The sequence below is a fragment of the Nyctibius grandis genome, chromosome 1 (assembly GCF_013368605.1).
Source record: "Nyctibius grandis isolate bNycGra1 chromosome 1, bNycGra1.pri, whole genome shotgun sequence".
In the NCBI taxonomy this organism is placed as follows: Eukaryota; Metazoa; Chordata; class Aves; order Nyctibiiformes; family Nyctibiidae; genus Nyctibius; species Nyctibius grandis.
In genome coordinates this window covers 32,092,590-32,114,672 of record NC_090658.1, presented here as the reverse complement: position 1 = coordinate 32,114,672, position 22,083 = coordinate 32,092,590, and the positions used below count along the sequence as shown (strand labels likewise).

The following is a 22,083-nucleotide window of genomic DNA, read 5'->3' as shown; positions in this document are numbered from 1 at the left end:
GCCATCAGGAATTTTTACCCACTTCCTGACAGATTTCCTGATGGTTCATTAACAGTGATTAATCAGCCTGACCGTTAACCCCCTGCATTCCTGAGAGATTAATCTTGATCCTGCATGCCTCCTGCATGCATTTTCTTTCCTTTCTGAAACATCCTACTACATTAAGTTATTCACTGTTTCTAAAAAGATCAGCAACAAGCATTACAGATGTATGAATTCCCCTGAAAAGTTATCTGGTTTGTGCTGAATGTTGGAAATAAAACATGCAACATTCACACCTCTGCAATTTTTAATTTGTATATGTCATCTAAAGAGCACAGCTGAAAGTATCTAGAGATCTGGCAGTATCACACAGTCCTGTTTTACATGTCAAAGCCCCTATATAGCATCTGTTTTGAAGGCAGGTAATAGTGCTCTCATTTCAGATGACCCAACTTAAGATCAAGAATATTAGGAACACCCACTTTGAGACATTTTTGGGCTGAATCCAGAGCTCCTGATCTTGCATGGACTTTAATGGGAGTCACATGAGATGATACCAATCCTTCAAAAATGAGGCACAGCTTGGGAACCCCAAAACTGAGGTATCCAAAATTAGTACGTGGACCTCCACAAGTTGCCCACAACTCTGCTAGACTCTCAGTCAGGATCAGAACAGAGGAGCTCCCATCTCGCTGTTTACAAGAAAAATACTGCAAGGTGTCTGTGAGGTGATGGCTTTCTCTTAGCACACACTGACGAAATCTGGGAGGGAGCACGGGAGAGCTTTGTTTTGCCAGGTAATAATATTCCAGTATGCCACTCAGCACCAGGGAAGAAAGTTATTCTGTGTTACAGACTAACCCCAGAAAGCCAACAAAGTACTCACCCACAGGGAGCACTCTTTTCTGAATCATCGAAACAATTCAGTGTGATGATGCTCGCATAAACTCCTTTCAACTCCTGATAGCATTAATGAGAGGTGACAAATTTATTTCTTTCTTACACAATGGAGTAAGAGCACTGAACCAGGAACTCCACATGCTGTTCTGAAAACAACGGATCCATGTTGCTGAACCTATGAGACTCCCATCAACCAAACAATTCACCACTACTCTGATTCCTATGCTACTAGAGTGATAGATATTTTGGCAAGGAATAAATTTTCAGTTTAAGTTTCAGTTAACTTTTGCCTTGGTACCTGCTTCTTCCCTGGTTTCACACTTGAGCTATGAGCTGTGACCTCCTTTCATTCGATCTGAAACTTCATACCTCGCAGAGAAACTCAAAACCAGCAGAGGAAACCCTCCATGTTTGTTTTTTTTTGCTGGAGTGCATATAGAAAATTCAGGACATACAAAACACAGTACTGTAAAACTCGCATTACACTTCAGCTCAATACAAAACTCTCCAGAGGCCCTTTTGCAAAGAACAGCATATATACCAAGATGTGTCAAAACCAGGGAAGCACGCAGACGTCACTGCGAACAGAAATAAGATGGACTTTCAGTTGAACGTGCTACAGGAGCTGTATCTACCTTTCCCAAAGTTTGAACTTGCACAGAATCAGTCGTGGCTGAAGCTTGGCACTAAATATAGCAGCTCCTCAGAAGGCTGATTTGTACTTCTCAAACTGGTTTATCAAGCCTCAACAACATGCAGCTACTCTCCTACTCTAATCAAAAGCTTCACTTATCTCACTTCCTTGAGAAGTACTTCACTCCCTTCATTATTCATGTCACACTCATGCCAGCTTGTAATTTCTTCCTAACAAAGCTCACGCTTATGTGTTAATCCACAAATTTCATTTAATGAACAAATGAAACTAGAGCCCAAGCCCTGCCCAGAATACATCACATTATTCCGATAGTACACTATCAGAATACCGGCAGTGGGTTTCCCTTCCAAACAATGAGTTCCTCAACCAGAAGAGAACTGGCCAAATGGTCACTGACTGTGTCACCCGGTATCACGTCAGGGGCTGACATGGCTTCAGGACCCCATAATCTAACAGCCAAGTCAGAAGGGGTAAATCTCCTTGCTGGGCAATTTCACTAGCCACATGTGCTTTTTTCCTCTTAGACTGAAAATGCCAAAAGACTCTTAGTGATCCCATCTAATCTGACGGGATGCACTCAGAATGACACAACTGCCATCTCGCCTGGAATTGATCAAAAAAACATTATTTTTTTGCATGAAAGCTCCATATGCTCGAGCGCCTCTTTCAAAACCACAGTATCTAGCCTTTGTTGGCTGGCCACTGCTCCCGCCTACCTCTGAACTACATATCCTGGAGGGAAAAAAAACCCACCAAACTTCATGAGTTTTTTTTTTGTCTGAGCTCACTCAAGTATTGTCCTCTTGCCAGCTCCCTGCATTCTTTTTCCTACTGAGTTTGTCTCATCTTTTTGATGAGTACTGGAGTTGTAGCTCCTCTCTCTGAATTCAGCAAGATGTGACCTATAAGCCAGAACTACTGCTCTGCTCTAGAATATTGTTCTCTGCTACCCACCCATTCTGCTGTCCTTAACCTGTGGGGCAGATGTGCAGAAAACAGGGCTCCCACATCTCGCTCGTTGTCTTCAGCAGTAGGTGAACACCAAAGCACTGCTTCTGACAAAAGGCATTCTCTACCGGATTCCCTGTAAAATGGATCTTTCCAACAAACATACCGCCCGCTTAATGATTTCAGTAACAAAACCACAGACACCAGTAATGAGGGACAAACTTCCAGAGACTTGCCTTACCTGCTCCCTGTATTTCTATGTCAATTTGTGCTTTGAAATGAATAAAACCTCCTTATAGCCATTTGGGCAGTTGACAAACATTGCTGCCAGAATTTGGGAATCTGCTTTTCTACAGCTGAGTTGTTCTAGAATAGCTGGTTTTATATCTGTATGTCTGTCTCTACACAGACAGACACAAATCAAAACCCTGAGAAAAGTGACAAAATCAACTGCAAACCAGCCATTAAAGGCATTCCTATAGGTTACTGCCATCAATCACCAAAACTTATGGTTTTAGTTTCCTTCCATTTGTCTAGTTGAAGCTGTAAAATATATTCTGTCCATGGGACAGGCTACTAAAGATTAACTCCTTTATTCTTGATAAGAAATAAAACTTCTGGCATTTTCTGTGGTTAGAATTTGGAAAAGCAAGAAGCCTGATTTCCCCACTATTCTCATTTCTCTGTTCTTGTTCTTTTGAAAACCTAATTATGCAATATCACTGATCCAACGCAAACCTTTCTGGTTTCTGTAGTGACCAAAATTACTTGGCAATGAAAACTCTGTTGGGAGAAATCAGGTCTTAGTTCAATATCAACATTACTGCAACAGGCATTTCTGGGTAACTAAGTAGGCAAGGGGCTTGGGAGTCAGGTTTGCCTTCTCTTTCACCATAGCCAGAACTGACAGGAACAAACTGAGAAGAGTAGGTTACATTCCATTCCACAACAGCCAAGATGTTACCTGGTTCTGCAGAAACTAGCTTTAAAGAAAAAAAGGAGGCATATGACATTTGTAAACTAACTATAAATGCAAGAGGTGAAAAATGATGAGGAGTTTGGCCAAGAATATTCTGCACTATTACACAGTGGATCACATTTTCAACTTCCTACGGCTCAGGCCAGAAAAAGATACTCGGGGAGGTGACACTCTGGATGTGCCAGAAGCGCCAGCTTCCAGTAGCTATTTTTACCGTCAGGAATTTAATTAGAAAGGATGGCTGCACACAGTTGGTCTTCCTTCCTCTCCATCCTTTGTGCAACTCAGATATCCCAGAGTGCTATGCACCATTACAACTGACACTGTCTTGTGTGCGTGCATTGGCGGCCCAGTATCTGCTCCGAACACAGGGTGAGCTACATACCAGGACTGAACACCCTCTTGATGGAGACCCTGTGCTGGCTTCATCACAAAGACAAGGGGAGGAGAGCAAATCAAGAAAAGGGATGCGGCACGTTCTGCTGCAATGATTTTGACTTGCATTGCAAGCCACAGTTAGCCCAAGAGAAGCAATAAAAGGGTCATTTCCTACTCTGCTCTCAACCTGTATAAATTATACCATCGTTTCGCTTACTAAAGCATCCCAGAAGTGAGCTGGAACAAAGATAGCTTCAAGATATTTCTAAACTCAGCTTCCCTAGACCTCATCAGAATGTAATCTCAGGCCCAGATGTTGGATGCTGTATCCCTCACGTGTTCTGGCCCCCAAACAAAACATTTGAGTTGGTGCATAAATGCTGCCAGCGTCCCTACTTTTTTCTGTACAGACCAATCAAGTGGGTTAACTTCCAAACTGGAATATTTCTCAGTATGACAAAATGGAACCAAAGTACCTGTCCTCATAGCACATTTCCACAAACCCCTTACAGCCTCTTGAAGAAACATCCAATGCAAAGCAACTCTGCACTGCTATGTACTTTCTCATTTATGTGGACACCTACAATGATGTCCAGTTCTAAAAATGAGACAGCTGATGTCCTGACAAAATTTTTCCTCCAGTTCTAATTCTCTTTGAAGAGAAGCAGAGAGAAGTAGATATGGTTTTATCAAGGGAAGCAGGTTCACTTGCCACTGACAAGCCAACCCCTGTGTGCTTTTGTTCCTCACCTATAAAACAGCTGTAAGAATAGTACCTTACCTCGTGTTGTGAGTACAGAAGTAGTAAATAATGTAAGGTGCTTAGCAACTTTACGTATATGTATACATATATACAGAACAAAGCTGTTGGACACAATGGGACAAAATGTCATGACCTGATACTGATTCTGTGTAGCAAAACCATGCACTTCTTCATATCACTAAAGTAACTGAGACAGAAATTCAGTTTTACTATGAGGTTTTTGTTGCCTGGCACTCTGCCATCTTAGAAGGGGCTTAGGAAACTAAATATTGTTTTTAATCTTCTTTTTATTCTACATCTTCATTAAGTACCCCTTTGTAATTTAATGCAATTTGTGGCAAATGCTAATACTGCTTTGGGCCCACTTCTCCCTGTCAGCTGTATCTCTGTTAAATTATGCATTTCCATCTGGAAAGAAACCGTACAGGACTGTAGGCTCTCTTCAACTTAGAGTCAGGAATGGAGAGGGATTTAATTAGATGCTCCATGGTTGAGAAAAGGACTAGAGCAAAGCCTGGGTGGTCTGTGGAATCTTCCACTGGAAAACAAGGCTGCAAATTGTTCTGTACAAGCCTGCTTCTGTTTGCTCATTTTGTTTACATTGTTTGTTCTTGCAGATTAAAATAGACAGTTACTAGGCAGATAAACAGTGTTTCCTTCCATGACAATGTTGTCTAGAAGTTAAGAGAGTAGCATGAGACAATACACGCCTGTGCTTCATTTTTGGCTACATCACCCCAGCTCCCTATGTAACTTGGAGCAGGATGTTTCTAGCTAGCGCTTCAGAGTACCTAATCACTAACGATTTTGTTCCATTTTTCCTATCTGTAAAATGGGGATAATACAGCTTTCTGCTCTCAAAGGGGAAAGAGGGCTCATCCAGTTTGCTCCACCTTTTCTCAGCTGACTGCCAGTGCAGAGGGATGCAACGCTTGCAATTCTTCTCCTCACTGGATACCTGTACGCCCTTAGGCCACTGACTGAGCCTTCAAAAACTGAAGTGTCTTTAGAAGGCCTGAATCAGAAGCAGAAACTTGTGATGAGCCAAGCAATTCCCATCTACACTTAACTGTGAGTCAACTCAAATGCAGTGATTTCAGTCATGTGCCCTTTCACAGTTCAGCTGAACTTCAGAACATAATAGATGCAGCTTTAAATAGATTTACAGTGCAGATTGCTGATTGGAGTGTCTGGCAGATTAACTTACTCCTCATGGTTTTTGTGTGCCAAAATTCAATGGATTCCATATTTGTAAAACTGGGAATGCAGAAGGCTAAGTCAGAAAGTGGGCTATGACTGGAACTAAACTTATTTATTAACCTATTTTGGTTGCATGTTAAAGAAAGGAAGCTATTATGCTGTCGGTTTGCGGGATGTTAATGGGAGCTCTGGGCATAATTACTCTGTGTTGGTGTGCGAATAAACTCCACTGATAGACAAGCTGTTTGCTCGATAGTAACTTTTTCTCTTTCCTTGACAAAGAAAGGGAAGATGAGAAAAAAGAAGAAAAATAAGAAGAAAAATAAGAAGAAAAATAAGAAGAAAAATAAAAATAAAAATAAAAATACAAAGAAAAAGACAAAGAAAAATAAAAATACAAAGAAAAAGACAAAGACAAAGACAAAGAAAAAGAAAAAGAAAAAGAAAAAATAAAAAGACAAAATGACAAAGACAAAGAAAAAGAAAAAGAGAAAAAGCAAAAGAGAAAAAGAAAAAGAGAAAAAGAAAAAGAGAAATAGAAGACCTTGTCCTTTGTGGTTACTTTACTCCTTGCTACATCCTTGGGTAGGAAAAGGTTAAACACTCGACAACATTTTTCTCTTCTTAGCAAGTTAGAGAACTGTACATCAGACACATTGTCTGCCAAATGCTTCATTTACTACCAGCTGCATTTTTACTTTGTTGAGAGATAGCTGAAATAAAATCACTGTTCTTTGTGCAAACGGCAAGCTAAATAATGTACGGCTACAAGATTATTAAATAGCAAAGGCATTTGATAATATTAGAGTCAACCACAAGTCCCACTTCTGCTGATGCACAGAATTTTGAGTAATTAGTCATTGCACAGAGTGTTGTATTTATATCCCCTTGAGCCTCAGACGTTAGGCCACAAAGTCAGGAGACAAAGAATTGCTGTTATTAGGAGGACTGTTTTGGATTTATTTATATTCTAAGGCTTTATTTCAGTGTCCACTTCACTCCTCTGGCTCAGGCTTCCTCCAAACCAGAAGATACAGCTAAGTCAGAGAATTTTACTGTAAACCATATTTTTGCAGACAAGACCTCTCAACTTCAAGCAGAAGAACTTCAATGAGTTTGCAAAGCCCCCAAAGCAGCACAACTGGCCTGAGGTTATATGACAAGCCTGGAAAAAAGGCCTCCCAGGTTCTGTTCTGATCTCTAACAGATTTCTCATGGTTTATATGCAATATACTAATAGCAGCTCCAATTTATGGATAGATAAATTGGGATACAAAGACAACAAGTAACTCTCCCAAGGATTTACAAGAAGTCTTTTGCAGAGCCCTGGAAGTCTTACTCAGTCCTTTGTTCAAATCAGTAACCCACACTGCCTTCTTTAGACCACAATTACTGCACAGGCCTAAATACTGTGACATATCTAAAATTATACAGCTATACACTTATATGAGGCTTTATTAAAATAAAGACTGTGTAACAGCTTCAGAGTTCAATACAAAGCTGCTCAGTGAGCACTCTACTGCTTAAAGACAGCCTTTTTAGTTCTCTCTTATAGTAAAAGAGCCAGATCTAATATATTGTAATAAGAAATCAGAGGGAAACTTAATAGGAACACAAAACATCTGATGACAAATTCATATTGTAGCAATGAGACTTCATTTTGCAGAACTGACATGAAAAAATAATGGTAACATTTATGATTATAACAAATAGTATGTATCATCCATCTCTGAGAATGTTGTACAGAGAAGGACTACATAGAATAAATCATGCACGTGTCAAATTTCAGGCATAACTGAGTAGATTAAATTTTGAATTTTATCATGTCTCATAAATGAGTTTCCTGTTTATATGCATGGCACCTCAACCTGTGATCTCCTTAGCTTCCTTCAGCAGCTTGTGCACTCTCTGTATCCGAAAAGCAGCTAGACAAGGAAAATGCTGGTAATGTAAGAAATGATATGGGAAGTGTAATGGTTGTGCTCAGAAATACCATGAAGTTAAATATTCTGGGTTCTCCATGAGATTTAAAATGGAGACCATGGACTTGCTGTGATTACTAGGGGCACCATTGTTAAAAGTGATTCCAAATTTTCATCTAAATACTGTGTGCCCAAGTGTCTCCATTCGCCTCTACAGAGAATACATCCATGCCTAAGCCAGATATGCAGATGCCTGATCTCCTGATTGTGAGTGTGATAATGCAGGACTTTTGTGCACAAAACATTGGCATGTGTAATCCTAGAGGTCAAGTAGAAGCTGATGAAGAGATCTTAAGCAGAGCAACTGTAGTACGTACGTGTAATCCTAGAGGTCAAATAGAAGCTGATGAAGAGATCTTCAGCAGAGCAACTGTACTATGCATTTATAAGACCAGATGGGATGGAAATTAGACAGTCACCCTAACTGAGGCAAGCATGTGTGGAAGTTATTCAGCATCTTGATACAAACTGGGGTCTGGAGCAAACCAGAGGTTACAAAAACTAACCCTAGAGTACTTCCCTCCCCAAAGTGACCTCTGTGCTGCAACCTGGAAATGGGGGGCCAGCAGCAGGGCAGCTCTGGCTTGCTTAGTCAGAAAGCACCCCATTTTCCACTAATGTCCCCACATAGGAGAGATTCTGCCTGTGCCAACCCTCCAATTCAAAGCATGGGTCCTAGACTGGACACCCCACCTTCAACTGCAAGGAGCAACCACAGTAAAAGGCAAAGCCCCAAGCCCCAGGGTGCAGCCCGAGCCAGCAGACACATAGCATGCCATAGCCACGGACGAGCAGACTGCCCCACCTCCAGAGGGGGCCTGGCATGGACTATCCTCTAAAGCCCAGGCCCTGAGTAGCCTGGAGCACCAGGCAGCCCGACTGCCTCTGCAAAGCCCACCTGGACATACCAAGCCCTAGGCAGGCCTCCGGCAGTATCTCAGGGGCTTAACTTGGTCTCCAGCTGCCACTTGAAGCGCTCGGCTCTCTAAGATCCCATAGTGCTTTTTTGCAAAATGGAAGGGAACTAATCTCACTGCTGGCCAAATTCCAGCTTTGAGTAATTACATTCTTCTGACAAATTTTCCTTGGCAGTTTCAATGGAATATAATTAGTAAATGTAAATAGATGTAAATAGTGCTGTAAATTACACTTTGCGTGATTGTCAGAAGTGGAGGAGGAGAGCGAGGATGAAGGAGCAAAAAAAGCAGAGCTTTGTTCTCCAATATGGATGATGCTGTGGCCTTCCCTGTCATCAGACTGCACGTGCCTCTGCCAGGACGGTGTGTTCAGGGCTACTGCAGCAGCAGATGCCATGATCCAGGATCATCATGTGGTTCATCACACAGATCATCCACTTCATCTCAAGTACAATTTTGACCTGGTGGTGTTCGGTCATGTCCCACAGCTGTGTTCACAAGCAGCTGCTGCGTTCCACCTCAGCTGTGCTTCTGCTTCAGCAGCAGGCAAACTGCTTCACACACACACACAAATGCAAAATGCATGTATATGATATTATTGTTTTCTATGAAATTCTTATCAAATTTGTGAATGGTTTGTGAAACCTTCTGCTACCCGCTGAAGAAGTGACATATAAATGGAATTACATAATTATCCTGCACAGCTATTTTAATGCAGCTTCAGGCACTACATTCACCTAAAGTGGAAATAGCTTCTTCCAAAAATAAAGTAAATGCATATCTTTAACTTCATGTAGTCAAATAGATTTAAAAGCAACTATTTAAAGTAATGAAAATAGATTATAATGTATACCTTTCTTATATTATCTACATATTAGTACTTTTTTTATGTGTCAAATGTCTCTTACGTACGTCATTTCCTTCAAATACTAATTGATATGGCTAGTGGGCTTAATCAGATATTTCCTTCTTTCATACAGAAAATTTGAGGATGATTTTTCAATAATTCACTTATTTTTATTTTTATTCAAAATTTGCATATAGAAAATAGCTATCAGAAACTAGTAAAATGAAGGGAAAGTTTATTTTCTTAACAAAAGATTGTTGCACTATTTAGCTATAACAGGAGAAACAGATGTTTCAGCTTTACAATACCATGTCTTGCAAAACTTCCTTCTAAACGACTATTCGTGCTCTACATGTTTTGGACTGTGTATGGAGAGCTCTGCTAACAGTCATGGGAAGCATTGCATACATTTGTAAAGCCCACATTAAGATAATTAGCGCTAAAAAAAAAAATCAACAAGCCTTTTTTCCCCTTTATAGTATTGATTTAGTGTGGGTGAAAAATGCCAGATTTTCAATCTTGAAGATTCATGTTCCACCACAGAGCAGGAGATGGAGCCAGCTTTTCCCAGTGTTCTGCCAATAAACTCTTAGTTTAACCATCTCAAGGACTAGAAGGAAGAGCCAGGCTCTGTGGTCTATCAACCCTTAGTCTTTCTGATGAAGTTATGAACGTGGAGAATGGGGAGCACACTACCTGGGATAAGGAACTCTGATTCTTAATCTTTGTGGCTGTACCTACCCAAGTATTTTTTCGTCAAAAATTTTCAAAATTGCTGTGGACAACAGAAATGACCAGGAGGCAGTACTGAAGCTGCACTGCTGCAGGGAGGACTCTGGGCAGTGGTAGCAGCCACAGGAAAATTCCTACAGTGGAAGAGGCCTTTGAAGCTCATTTTGTATCTTATATGTACATCTTCTAAATGACAAACTCTGTTTTAATATAGACTGTTTTCATAAGAGCTCTGTAACCTTTTGCAAATCCTGTGATGGGTTACATACATCATTTAACTCTTTGTCTGGCAGTAACTTTATCTTCTGCAGATCCAAACAATGTCAATATGGATACAGGCACATAACCAGATGTGATTGGATTATAGCAGCTTAAAAAATTATTGCCTGGTCCCTCAAGATGCCAAAGTCAGGGCAGTTCAAGGTAGCAACTTTTGTTTAGTATTAAATGGCAGGCTAAGAACACGCACATGAACAGCTCTGAGGACTCTGTGGATAGGTGGCTACTTGCTAAGCCACCTTACAGCTTGAGCTTATTCCCCTGGGGAAGGATCCACTGCAGACATGCCTCTGAAGAGAATAACATGTCCTACTAGAACGTTTAGTATTTATTTTAGTAATAGAGCTATCCAGGTTAGTTGAGGATGACATTATTTTGCTTAGTGTTTGGAAGGGTTGCTTTAAAACCACTTGCTTTCAGGCAAAGTGATAATCAGTCTAAGCACTGTAAGACTTTTATAATGGAAGGCCAACACATCTTTTTTCATTCAGTCTGCAAGAGTAAAATGAGCACAGCTGTTTTACTGAAAACAACCCACTGGTATTTAAGTAGACTAACAAAATTAACTGTGAAAATCCTCTGCTATGTGAAAGCCAATAACCTGTTGGCCACAAGGAGGCAGGGCAAGGATTCAGTAAACTGAAATTGCTTTTACTTATTAAAAAAAAAAAAAAAAGAGGAGCGTTAAATTAGTTCAGTCATGAAACTCTGAACTGCTAGGCAAGATAAAAAGCACTTTTTAGCCACAGTGTGTGGTTTCAGTATTGCTGTTTTATTCCAAGAGCAGCAACTATCTTAAGATATCAAACAATAGCTGATCTGGCAGCAATTTTCTGCTTCTTTTGAAGAAAGAGATCACACATGTTTCTTCTTCATCACTTCTGTGTGATGTAGAGAAAAACTCTAACACTAAGCTTTGACAGCAACAGTGGATTTACCAACTCAGAGCAAGAAGCCGTACTGCCAGGTTCACAAGGTGTTGCTGCCAAGCTAATAAATCCTGTTTCTGGGCAGCTTTGGGAGCTCTGCCTTTCATTCCCTTCAGCACTTATTCTGGGCTAAGAGCAGGCAGAGGCAGTTTAGTGTCTGTAGTCCCCCACCAAGAACCTTATGCACAGTACTGGACAGTGATGCCTCCCTTAACCAGAACTTTAGGACATGCCAAATTCAGCACTAACCTGAGGTCAAACTTCTACATAACAAAGGGGCAAAAGAGGAAAATAAAGCCAAAGTACCTCTGTTTCAGAGTTAAATTGAGAAGGATTAAATTTAACAGTGAAACAAAGCCTTCCACAGTATCAGCACATCACAGTCCAAATCTATGAGTGATCTTCTGTTCTAGACAAAATGACTTTACTCCTAGCTCTGCCACTGCATGCTACTGAGCTAGGTAATTTCAGTCCCCTATGCCTCTGTTTCCTCATCTTTTAAGCAGTTGCTTTCCTTCTTTGTGAAGCAGTATGAGGTCCATGGATAAAAAACATGCTACAAGAACTAGTTATTATTAATGCAATTCAGATATGGAATGCACCAGATGGTAAAATCTCCAGGATTTTAATGAACTATTGTAACAGAACATATGTAATATGACGTTATTATAACAGGCATTTAAATGTATAGTTAGTACATACAACGTGACCTGCTCTGCTCTCAGTAACTCCACTGGAATTATTTTGGATTTATGTCAGATAATACTAGGAACACAAAATAGACCCATATGTGCAATGTGGTAAGATTTTCATAGCAATGCTATCTTAACTATTGCTTGTCCTGTTTTTATTTTTTGCTAGGGGTATTGTTTTTAGTGGTCTCTTAGAGTATGCTTTCTGCATTTAATTCTGAGCAGGGAGTAAAGAAAATACCTTCATGTCAAAGACTAAAATGCCTCTGACCAAGTATCCCTTACCTATCATCATAAAATAGTCACCATGAAGCAGCAAGAACTTTTGGGTTTTTTCCACTACATTGTGTAAAAATTATGTCTTTGATCACCTTATGCTAGACTTGGTAAGCAATTCATGCTTTTGTCAGAAGAGTCAAACATTCAGTTTCAGACAGTGAGGGCAGTTGTATCTCCTTTCTCCTGCAGCATTTGAGTTCTGGACAAGATGAATTATATGACTGGGCAAAGGTGAAAAAACAGGACTGCAGCTCAAGCTACTGGCATCACGCATTACACTTAAGAGACAGGTACTGACTTCAGTAAAGGAGGAACGTGAAGATACTATCAGTATGTATAATAATTCTAGCACATCTACAATACAGACTATAAAACTCAAGTAAACTGACATTTAATACGTGAGAGGCTGGAAGCAAGATATCAGTTTCACATCATAAATTAGCCTTTGTACTAGTGCCCAAAGATTTGGCTGATTACTCATTGCTTTCCCTTAGTGCTTAAGCAGTCTTTTCCAAAGCAAGACAGTTAAACCACAAAAACGTACCGTAGTGTCCACAGCCCTGACCTTCCCAGCAGGAACATGCTTTGGAATGGGTTCTTCTACTGATATCATCATGCAGCCTTCTGCTCCAAGAGTAACAATTACGAGCTTACACCCTCTTTCTAACAGCACGCGTCCCACCTTTGCAGCATCTTCAAGGTTGCCAACTGGGATGCCCGTTAAAATTTCTGCCTGGAAAATAACCCACGCAAATAAAAATCATAATCTGACAGCATTCATTTTTGGACAACAGTTGCATCTGAAAATAGTATTTAATATCTTTTTAAAATGTGTATTATAGGGTGATCATGAAACCACTTCCTACACTGATATTCAGCTATGTCTTGTTCCTTGTTTGAAATCAGTGTGTACTTCAGGCACAGCAGACTAACGGAGAGCAGTCTAGGCAGAGACGCAGGAGGCATGGGTTCTGTTCCAGCTTCTACGACTTGCCTGGCACGCAACCCTTAGTAAAATCACATTTCTCCCACATGCCTCAGTTTCTTCATCTGTGAAATGGACACAATGACACAGCCTTGGCAAAAGCATTTTGTGGTCTAATGTGAAAAATGCTATATGGCAACTCGGTCACTATTGTTGGGGGATATTTATCACTAAGTGAGAAAATTTTTAAATTGTTTTTTTTTAAATTCTCAGTGTTCAGCTAGATGGAAATCACAAGGGAAAATCTCTTCAAGGCAAAAAAAATAACTGCTCAACTTTGACCACTCTGTTTACTTTAATATATATTTTTAGATAAGAATACCTGAAAGTTGTCTGAAGCCCTCTTGGCCAAAGGCCCATTACAAGATTATTATATATTTGTGTTATGGCCATGTCCATAGGCCTCTGTCAAGACTGAGACTCTTCTGTGTTGGCTCTGTACAAACACAGATAAACTCTTCTTCTAACAGATGGTGACCTTAAGTCAACTGCTCCCAGTTGGCTCTTAAAATTAATCTCTTCTAGTTCCACCCAGCTAAGAGCAACATTTCCCAAAAATCTGCAAAGAAGACTCTAGAATCAAGCATCCTTTTCACCACTTCATACATTTTCTTGATGGCATAGCATTGTCAAATGTCATGTACTTTTTCTTTTTCTTTTGGCAGGGAAGAGAACAAGAATGAAAGCAGAAGAAAGGGAAGAGAAAATACAATGTGCTTTATCTGAAACAGTCTAGCAGGCAGTTCTCCTGCATAATACAGTATGCCTTCAATTGTAAGTAAACAGAAACAGTATATTTTGCTGTCTTTACAAAGTCTTGTCCTGAGAAGAGGGAAGTCCTACTTTATCTTGCAGTACAAGGTTGCTGCTGGATCCTGAAAAATGCAGTCTGAAGTATTTTCAGATAACTGCCTAGTAAATGGACATAGCTTTCACACTCTTAGGGCTTATTTTCAGTGGAAAACTTACTTCGGAACCTATTTACCAGCTACACATCCTGATCTCTGCTGCATGGGCAGCTCCGCTTCTTGGGAAACAACTGCTGAAATATTTCAAACTATCTTCCTCTGCATTACTGAAACTCGAATTCAGTGCACATACCTCTTGATAGAATGGACTGTAAACTATAGTGACTAAACAACCGCTCCATGAAGCACAGGCCGTGCCTGTAGTAAAGAGAGGGAGGGCAGACAGCTGGGGACAGGAACTACTACAGCCATCCCAAAGCAAACCGCCCCCAGCCGTGAGTCAGCGCCTGCCGCTCCCCACTGTCATTTCCTGTGTTTCAGCCTGACCCGGGAGAAAGAAGCCACCCTTAGGCTCTGAAGGGCCAGATCATGCCAACACGCTGCCCTGGAGTTTATAATATCATTGGCACAGTACTTACTGGTTTTAATTTCCAAACTTATGAGACCAAGTTCTGCAGTCCCTACTCAGACAAATGCACAAATGCTTTCAAGCGCTGCTGTTCTGATCGCTACAAGGCAGAATCTGGTGGGGCAGGCCTCGATGGGTAAACTTGTGCACTGAAGGGGCAAGGTGTGGTTAACACATACACGCAATTTAAAACTACTTTTTTTAACCACGCTGATCCCAGACAATATAGTAAGCTTTAAATGATAAGAAGGCAACTAAACCTATCAAATTTTCTCTTTGGTATGTCACCATGCTGCTCAAACTTCTCTTGCAGTACAAACTATTTAAGCAAATCACACCTATTCAGTTTTTAAAAGGTTATAAAAGTATTTTCAAATAAGAAAAATTTGTTTCAAAAAGCCCAAAACATTTTGAATGTATCTTCTTGAAAAGTTTGCAAGGAGTCAATACACCAATAATGGCTTTGGCGTAACTAAGGATAGATAATAAATAGTATTAAAATATATACGTACTCTATTCTAATATTCAAGCATCTAAAGAGCCTGTGTCTTTTCATGAATATTAAGATCTCTGGAGCAGGAACTATGCATTCCTGTATCCAGAACACCTAGCACACCAAGTTACAAGAATAAAAATGGATTAACACAAATCTTGAATGAAACCAGCTAACTAAATTTCCAGTGTACTTCATGATGGGCAATAATTCCAAACATTCTACTTATGTTGCAAAGTCTCCAGGACGAAAGTGGATTTGGTTTTGGTAGAGAATTAGTAAATCTAATTTGGGTTTATTTACCTGGCATTTACACTTTTGCAAGCTCCTGAGCAAGGTAAATGAAGTACTTACTTAAATATAATATTCTTCCTAATGAAACGCACATGCTGTATGCTTAGCATTAACGCTATACCCCTCTCTGTGATTGCTGTGTCCCAAGACAACAGAATTTTTTGCTTGGGTAATGAAAGAATTGTTCTGGGACTGGTATGTGAAAGGTTTTGCAGAAATCTTTCTTTTCATCTTTACACTGCTTATACCAATAAACAAAATTATTTTTGAACAGACAGAGTCTGTATAAAAGTAGATCTTCAACTGCTTGAAACCACTATCATCCAACTCATCTACAGCAGGATGGTAAAACTAAAAAACACTGGAACAAGCTGGAAGAACCATAAAAGCAGCAGAAGCCAGACGGATTCTGTGCCAATAATTAGAGATTGCAGTAAATGTCAACTGATGTTAAATACTGTGGTGAGTTTTTAAGTTCCTCCATTCAGTAGAATCTTATTTAAAAAACAAACTGTGGTACAATTGAAGGAAATAACTAATGGTTATGTAAAGAAAAAATTAAATAACAATACTAAAAGCCCAATGTGGACATTTGCCACAGTACTGTACAAAAGAGCAGCAAATTAAGAATTTTATTTTTCTGCAGCTAGTCTCATAAAACTCCTCAGTTAAATGGACCTATTAAAGCAAGAGGACATTCCACAAAACTGCTGTCAGAATAAACCTATGACAGATATTACATAATTAATCTACACAGAATTTTCTTAATTTTGCTCACAAAAGTGGAAAAGAAATTTAGCTGAAGCTTTAAATTTAACTGATATGAAAGTTCTTAGCCACAATCCTCACTAATCTTAGTTAACTCTCCATGTCTCTTTAGACTGCGGAGTCTAGTCACTATAAATTGACACAAACCAGCACTGTTACAGAAAAAAAATGGTCCTGTGTTTTCCCTTCCACTCCTGTCCACATGGCCCATTCTCTTGCACCAGCACAGCCTTCTGTGTGGCCAGGAACCAAATTGGACTGCAAGGCAGATCTGCGTTAAAATTAACACCACCTCCAATCCCACACCACCCCCAAAAGCCAATCCAAACCAATTAACTTATTTCAACAGCAGTACTAGTTTACACTGGCTAAAAGTGAGAATGGAACTATGAAATGAACCTTTGCCAAGTGTTCCTATTGTGCCTGCATTGGGGGCAGCCTATGGCTTACGCAGCCACTTTCAGGGAGATGTTGTGGACCCTCTGCTTGGCATTTGCGAGACCAAATCTGCACCATGGTATCTAGACTTGGAATCTCTGGCACAAGTAAGACACTGACGTACTACAGCATACTACAACAGAAGGCCATCAAGACAGCCTGGGGGCCGGAGATTGGGACATACAAGAAGAGGCTGGGAGAAGCGGGTTTGTTCAGCCTTAAGAACACAAGGCTAAGGGGAGATCTAATTGCTGTCTACAGCAATTTAATGGGTGGGTATAGAGAAGATGGAGGCAGACTCTTCTTGAAAGTGCACAGGGTTAGGGCTAGAGACAACAGGCACGAGCTGGAACATAGGAAATTCCAGTATTAGGACAAGCTTTTTCACCACAAGGGTGATGAAGCAGTGGAACAGGTGCCCAGAGGTCATGCAGTCTCCATCCTCAGAGATTCAAAACTTGACTGGACAAAGCCGTGAGCAATCTGACCTAAACTGGCCATGCTTTGCCACAGTGTTGGACTAGAGACCTCCAGAGGTCTGTTTCCAACTTCTATGATCCTCAACAAATATAAACTCGTGAAATAACAAGCAGTGTTCATTCTTTGGGAAGCAGTCCATCATTTGGACTGCTTTTTGTGCACCTAGCACAATAACAACTTTTCAAATGTTGCCAGGTACTCCTGGAACAGAAATAATAAACAATAATAGGGAAACTGTGCCAGTTTTAAGGCTAACCCATATAAAACTACATATGATAATTTAAAATATTTTTCATTTTAAATATTTAAACACAGTAAGCCAGTTGGCTACAAACTTGGCTTGTACCTTAGGAGACTTCTTTGAGAATGACAGAACAAGAACTCAGTCTCATTAATTCTAACACATGTGAACAGTCCCAAAGAAGTAGTGAGACAGATTTGGTGTATAAGCAATTGCGAGATCAGGCCACAAGCCAAGCTAGTTCCAGTTGTTTCAAATTATAAAAATTTTACATACATACAGGCAGAAATACTTATCGTGCTAAAATAATTAAAAACTGATTGAAATGAATTGGCTTGAAGCTATTCCCTCCCCTCCCAAAAGTAACATCTTTCATTTTAGACTAAATATGGGAAATTTCATAGTTTCCAGCAACTGATAAAATGGGGTTTAGAACAAAGTTGGAATTAAAAAATATTGTGAATTGCTGGCAACTTCTACGCAATAAAGCAATAGTAGCTTTCCATTACTTAAAACAGAAAAGGCAAATTCAAGACATGTTCTGAAATATTTTAATTCTAAAGCACCTACTTTTGTTTTGACTACTAATTATATCAATTATTTTTTCTTAAGAAAGACTATCCCTACTATTAATCTCTCTATATTAATAAGCAGTATCTTAAATGTCCTAATCCAAGACTCCAGATACAGTTTTACAAACTTGATATTCTCTGAATCTTATAAAAGTCAATACTGTGTCTTGATTTGGGACATACTAACAAGGATTTCCATTATCAATTATTTCTTCCAAAAATGATCTAGCCTGCAGTAATAGACAATAATAGTTAAAAGGAAATGGTCTCTTAAACAGGATAGTATCTATTTTTCCCTATTGCTTTTATACATCTTGCAGCTTTATTTAACAAAATTAGCAATTAACTTATATTTAGTTGTACTGCTTTCTACCATTGAAGCCCCAAAATATTCTGTTAGCATTTAATTAAATCTTTGCTGGGCCTTTCTTATTTAGATCAGAAGTCTGATACCCATTCTACATTAGGGAGAAAGCAGTTCCTGGTTTTGCATTCAAAATAGCTTGACAAACTAAATCATTTGCTGTAACCACTTAGGAGTTTTCCTTCTCCTGAAGGGCTCCTCAGTATTCTTTGAACTAAGAATAAGAAGCAGCTATTCTTCATAACGTTTAGGACCAAACTGAAATCGCTGATGTGCAATATATTTTGGTTCCTAACCTGCAGGGCTATGTAATTGCATGCACACACTAAATAAGAAAAACAACACATGAACTGTATTGACATTGTGGTTGTGCCTAGAGCCATACTGCAGCGAGGAACCACACAAATACGTGGGAAAAAATTTGTAAATATTCCAAAGAGCTCATCTTGTATAGGGTTGTCTCTGTCTCAACATTTATAGACGACTGAAAAAAACAACCACTGGTTTTCACTAAGATGACATTGGATACATTTATTTTTCATTAGAAGAATTAAGGGAATGGAGAACTAGCACATTCCTGCACAAACCTCAGGGATTAGGCTGTGCTGCATCTGGGAACTAACAAACTAGTCTCAACAAGTTTGATCTTTCTGGGAAAAGATAAAACTGAACTACAGGCTAAGCAAAGAAAGAACTGATAACCTTGCAAGATTTGTTCTGAGTTTTTTTGTTCATGAACCACATAAAAAGAAAGTAATGTCAAACATAAAAAAAATTTATTATTGCAACAAGCAAGAGTGAAAAGAACAGCTTGCGAAGAGCCTTCTAGACAAACTAATGGTAGATAATTCACTGATAGTATAATTTTGTTTGCTTCTCTCTAGCACATAAATCCATAAGAACAAGCTGTGCTGTTATACCAGATACTGCATGTGATTTCTAAAGCATTTAATGAAGGACGAAGTATAAAGTGTGATGTTGTATTTGATACTTGCACATTTGGGACCCAACATCCCATGGCCATCTGAAACTATAGCTGACATTTTTAAACTTTTATTTTGTGAGAAAGGCATTGCAGATCAAAACTGCTGACCTTCATGGCAGTAAATAACAGAAACTTCTGACTCAGTAATAATTCAGATAATCACAAAGACTACACCCTTTTTCTCACCTTTAACAATACAAAAACTCCACATAGTGTATGAGATGTCTTAAGCTAAATGGCTATTCTACAGCTAACATAATCTTCTGTTACAAACATATAATTCATATAATGTCCACAAACCACAGGATTTTATCATTTAAAGGTATTTCTTGGTGAACAAGAAAGATAAGGACATTTTGGTAAAATTGTGTGATAAATACTTGTAAATTTAGATGACTAATAAAGACAAAACAAGCAATAAAAAAATACAGTGTAAATTTAATCTTGTCTTAGCATATACGTCTGCGTTAAAAAGAATGTTTTAGAAGCATTTGAACTGGATAGCTCTAAAGAGTTCGTCTTTAAACTCAAGATGATTTATTAACTATTTAAAAGCCTTAGTAAAGATACATCAGAAATACACTATTTTTTTTTCTGGTAGTACCTAAAAATCCCAAATAAAAACCAAAAGATCCCCAAAAGTGGTAAGGCTGGAACATAGACAGGATTTTGGCTAGAAGGATGTCATTTGAGATTTAGAAATACCAAGTAGAAGGGGCAATAGAGCTGGAACAGAACATCTCAGGAAGGCAGTTGTAAGAAGGACATCCAATAAATTTGGTGATAGAGAATAATAATTAAAAAAACCCATAAAATAAGAATGGCCATAGTGGTTTAGAGCAAAGGTCCATCTCACCCAATTGCTCTTTTCTGACTGTGACCGCTAGTAGATAGTGAGGGGGAAAAAAAAGTATAAAAAGATTTTTTCCCAGTATATATTCTGGATAATCAAAGCCTTCAGGTACTTCCCGATTTAAGAAGATGAAGGAAATGCAGAAGTAGTTGGTTGAATGGATGAAGCTTAAAAAATTAGAATTATCTATCTTTAAGATTTGTAGAATTAACTTATTGCTTTTAAGTGCCATACAGTGATGTGACTGGTAACCTTTATTTGGGTATGTAAACATTTATCTCTATATCAAACTTCTCAAGTGCATACATTATAGGGATCTGAAATTAAAGAAAGTAATGAAAGAAAAAAGAAAACAGATGGCATATGAATATATAACAATTACTAAAAAAACAACTTTCAAACTTGTGACATAAGAAAAACAAATGCTTCATTTTTCCTCTTTTCTCAGCAAAAAGAAAGGAACAATGGCAATAGTTCATCCTTGAAAATCAATTAAATAACAAATCAGATACACAGAGAGGAGAAAATCAAACACAACTGATTATTCCAGTCGTGCTAATGTAATTTATTTAATTTAAAGTATGAAAAGGTTATTGTTAAAAGCAAAGGTATTTATGTACCATTCTTCTCAGAATATGCTGTAGGAATCCCACACTTGGATCTGTGGTTCCATGATATGGCTGGCAGGAACTTCCATAGGTCTATACCATTTCCATAAATTTAGAAGAGAAAAGCCTCCTCAACAGTAGAGAGCATACTTCTGTGCCTGACTGTGCATACAGTGATCCCAGCTATCTTCCAATGGTAATTACTTTTTAAAAGAAAATAGCAGAAAAGAGTGCAAACTGTACCCCCAGCTCTGCAGGAGAGGTAGATGAATGAGCAGGGATCTATTATAATGATACACCTGTATTTCTTGTTCTCCAAATAGAAGCAATTTTCTTTTCTCCATGTGGTGGTAATAATAATAATAATAATAATACACCCTGGCTCCAGCAAGCTCAACTTCTCAAAGAATGTCTCTTTCAAGACTGTCCTCTAGCAATAAAGTATAACAAAGGGAAAACTTTAACACGTGTGTTGCAAAGAGCAATGAGAGAAATGTCAGGAACAGACAAGTAATGAAAAACAAAGTTTTGTTTCTAACATATGGGGGATCAGTTTTCACAGGGGGAAAAAAAAGTAACTAGTGACATTATGAAAAAAGCAAACAACAAATGACATTTACTAAACTGGTGGGAGAGTATGGGTGTTCTCAGCCCAAAATGTGTGCCGTTGCACCGTTCAGCCAATCCAGGGGCATAGTCCAGGCATAAATGCTTTCTGAAAGCATGAAGAAAACACCATATGGGTGTCCTGCAAGTCCCCTGAACAAGAATAAACACTTTGCCTTAGCATTCTCTTCATCACATATAACTGAGTTCTGATTGATAGATGTTGGACAGTGTCTGAACCACAAATGGTATCCCTGCCAGTTACAGTGGCAACTTTGCCTTCCAGAGACCTGAGCAGCTGCAGCATCTCCCACCTTGCTATTTTGTTAATTCCTGAATGCTCTGGAGTATCTGAAATTGGCAGACACATACTGAAACATCCCAGAATAAAATTCAGATGTCCATTTGGGTTACTTAGACTGACCCTTAAATGCTAGAAATGAACTGAGAACTTCTGATATGGTTTGTGATGGGTTTTAACAGAATTTTCAAAAGAGGGTAACTGAGTCTTGAAGAACTTACTCAGATATTATCGTCAGACAAAAAATCCTATAAGT

At 39.0% G+C, this 22,083-nt stretch overlaps 1 protein-coding gene across 2 annotated transcripts in view; it reads right to left on the bottom strand.

Annotated features, from left to right (window-relative positions):
- Window positions 1-22,083, bottom strand: part of RBKS (ribokinase) — a 70,032-nt gene that overhangs the window by 7,873 nt on the left and 40,076 nt on the right. For both annotated transcript variants that reach the window (XM_068416050.1, XM_068416060.1), the window contains one exon: window positions 13,007-13,195. In XM_068416050.1, the coding sequence (XP_068272151.1) occupies window positions 13,007-13,195 (189 nt within the window). The remainder of the gene's footprint in view (window positions 1-13,006; window positions 13,196-22,083) is intronic.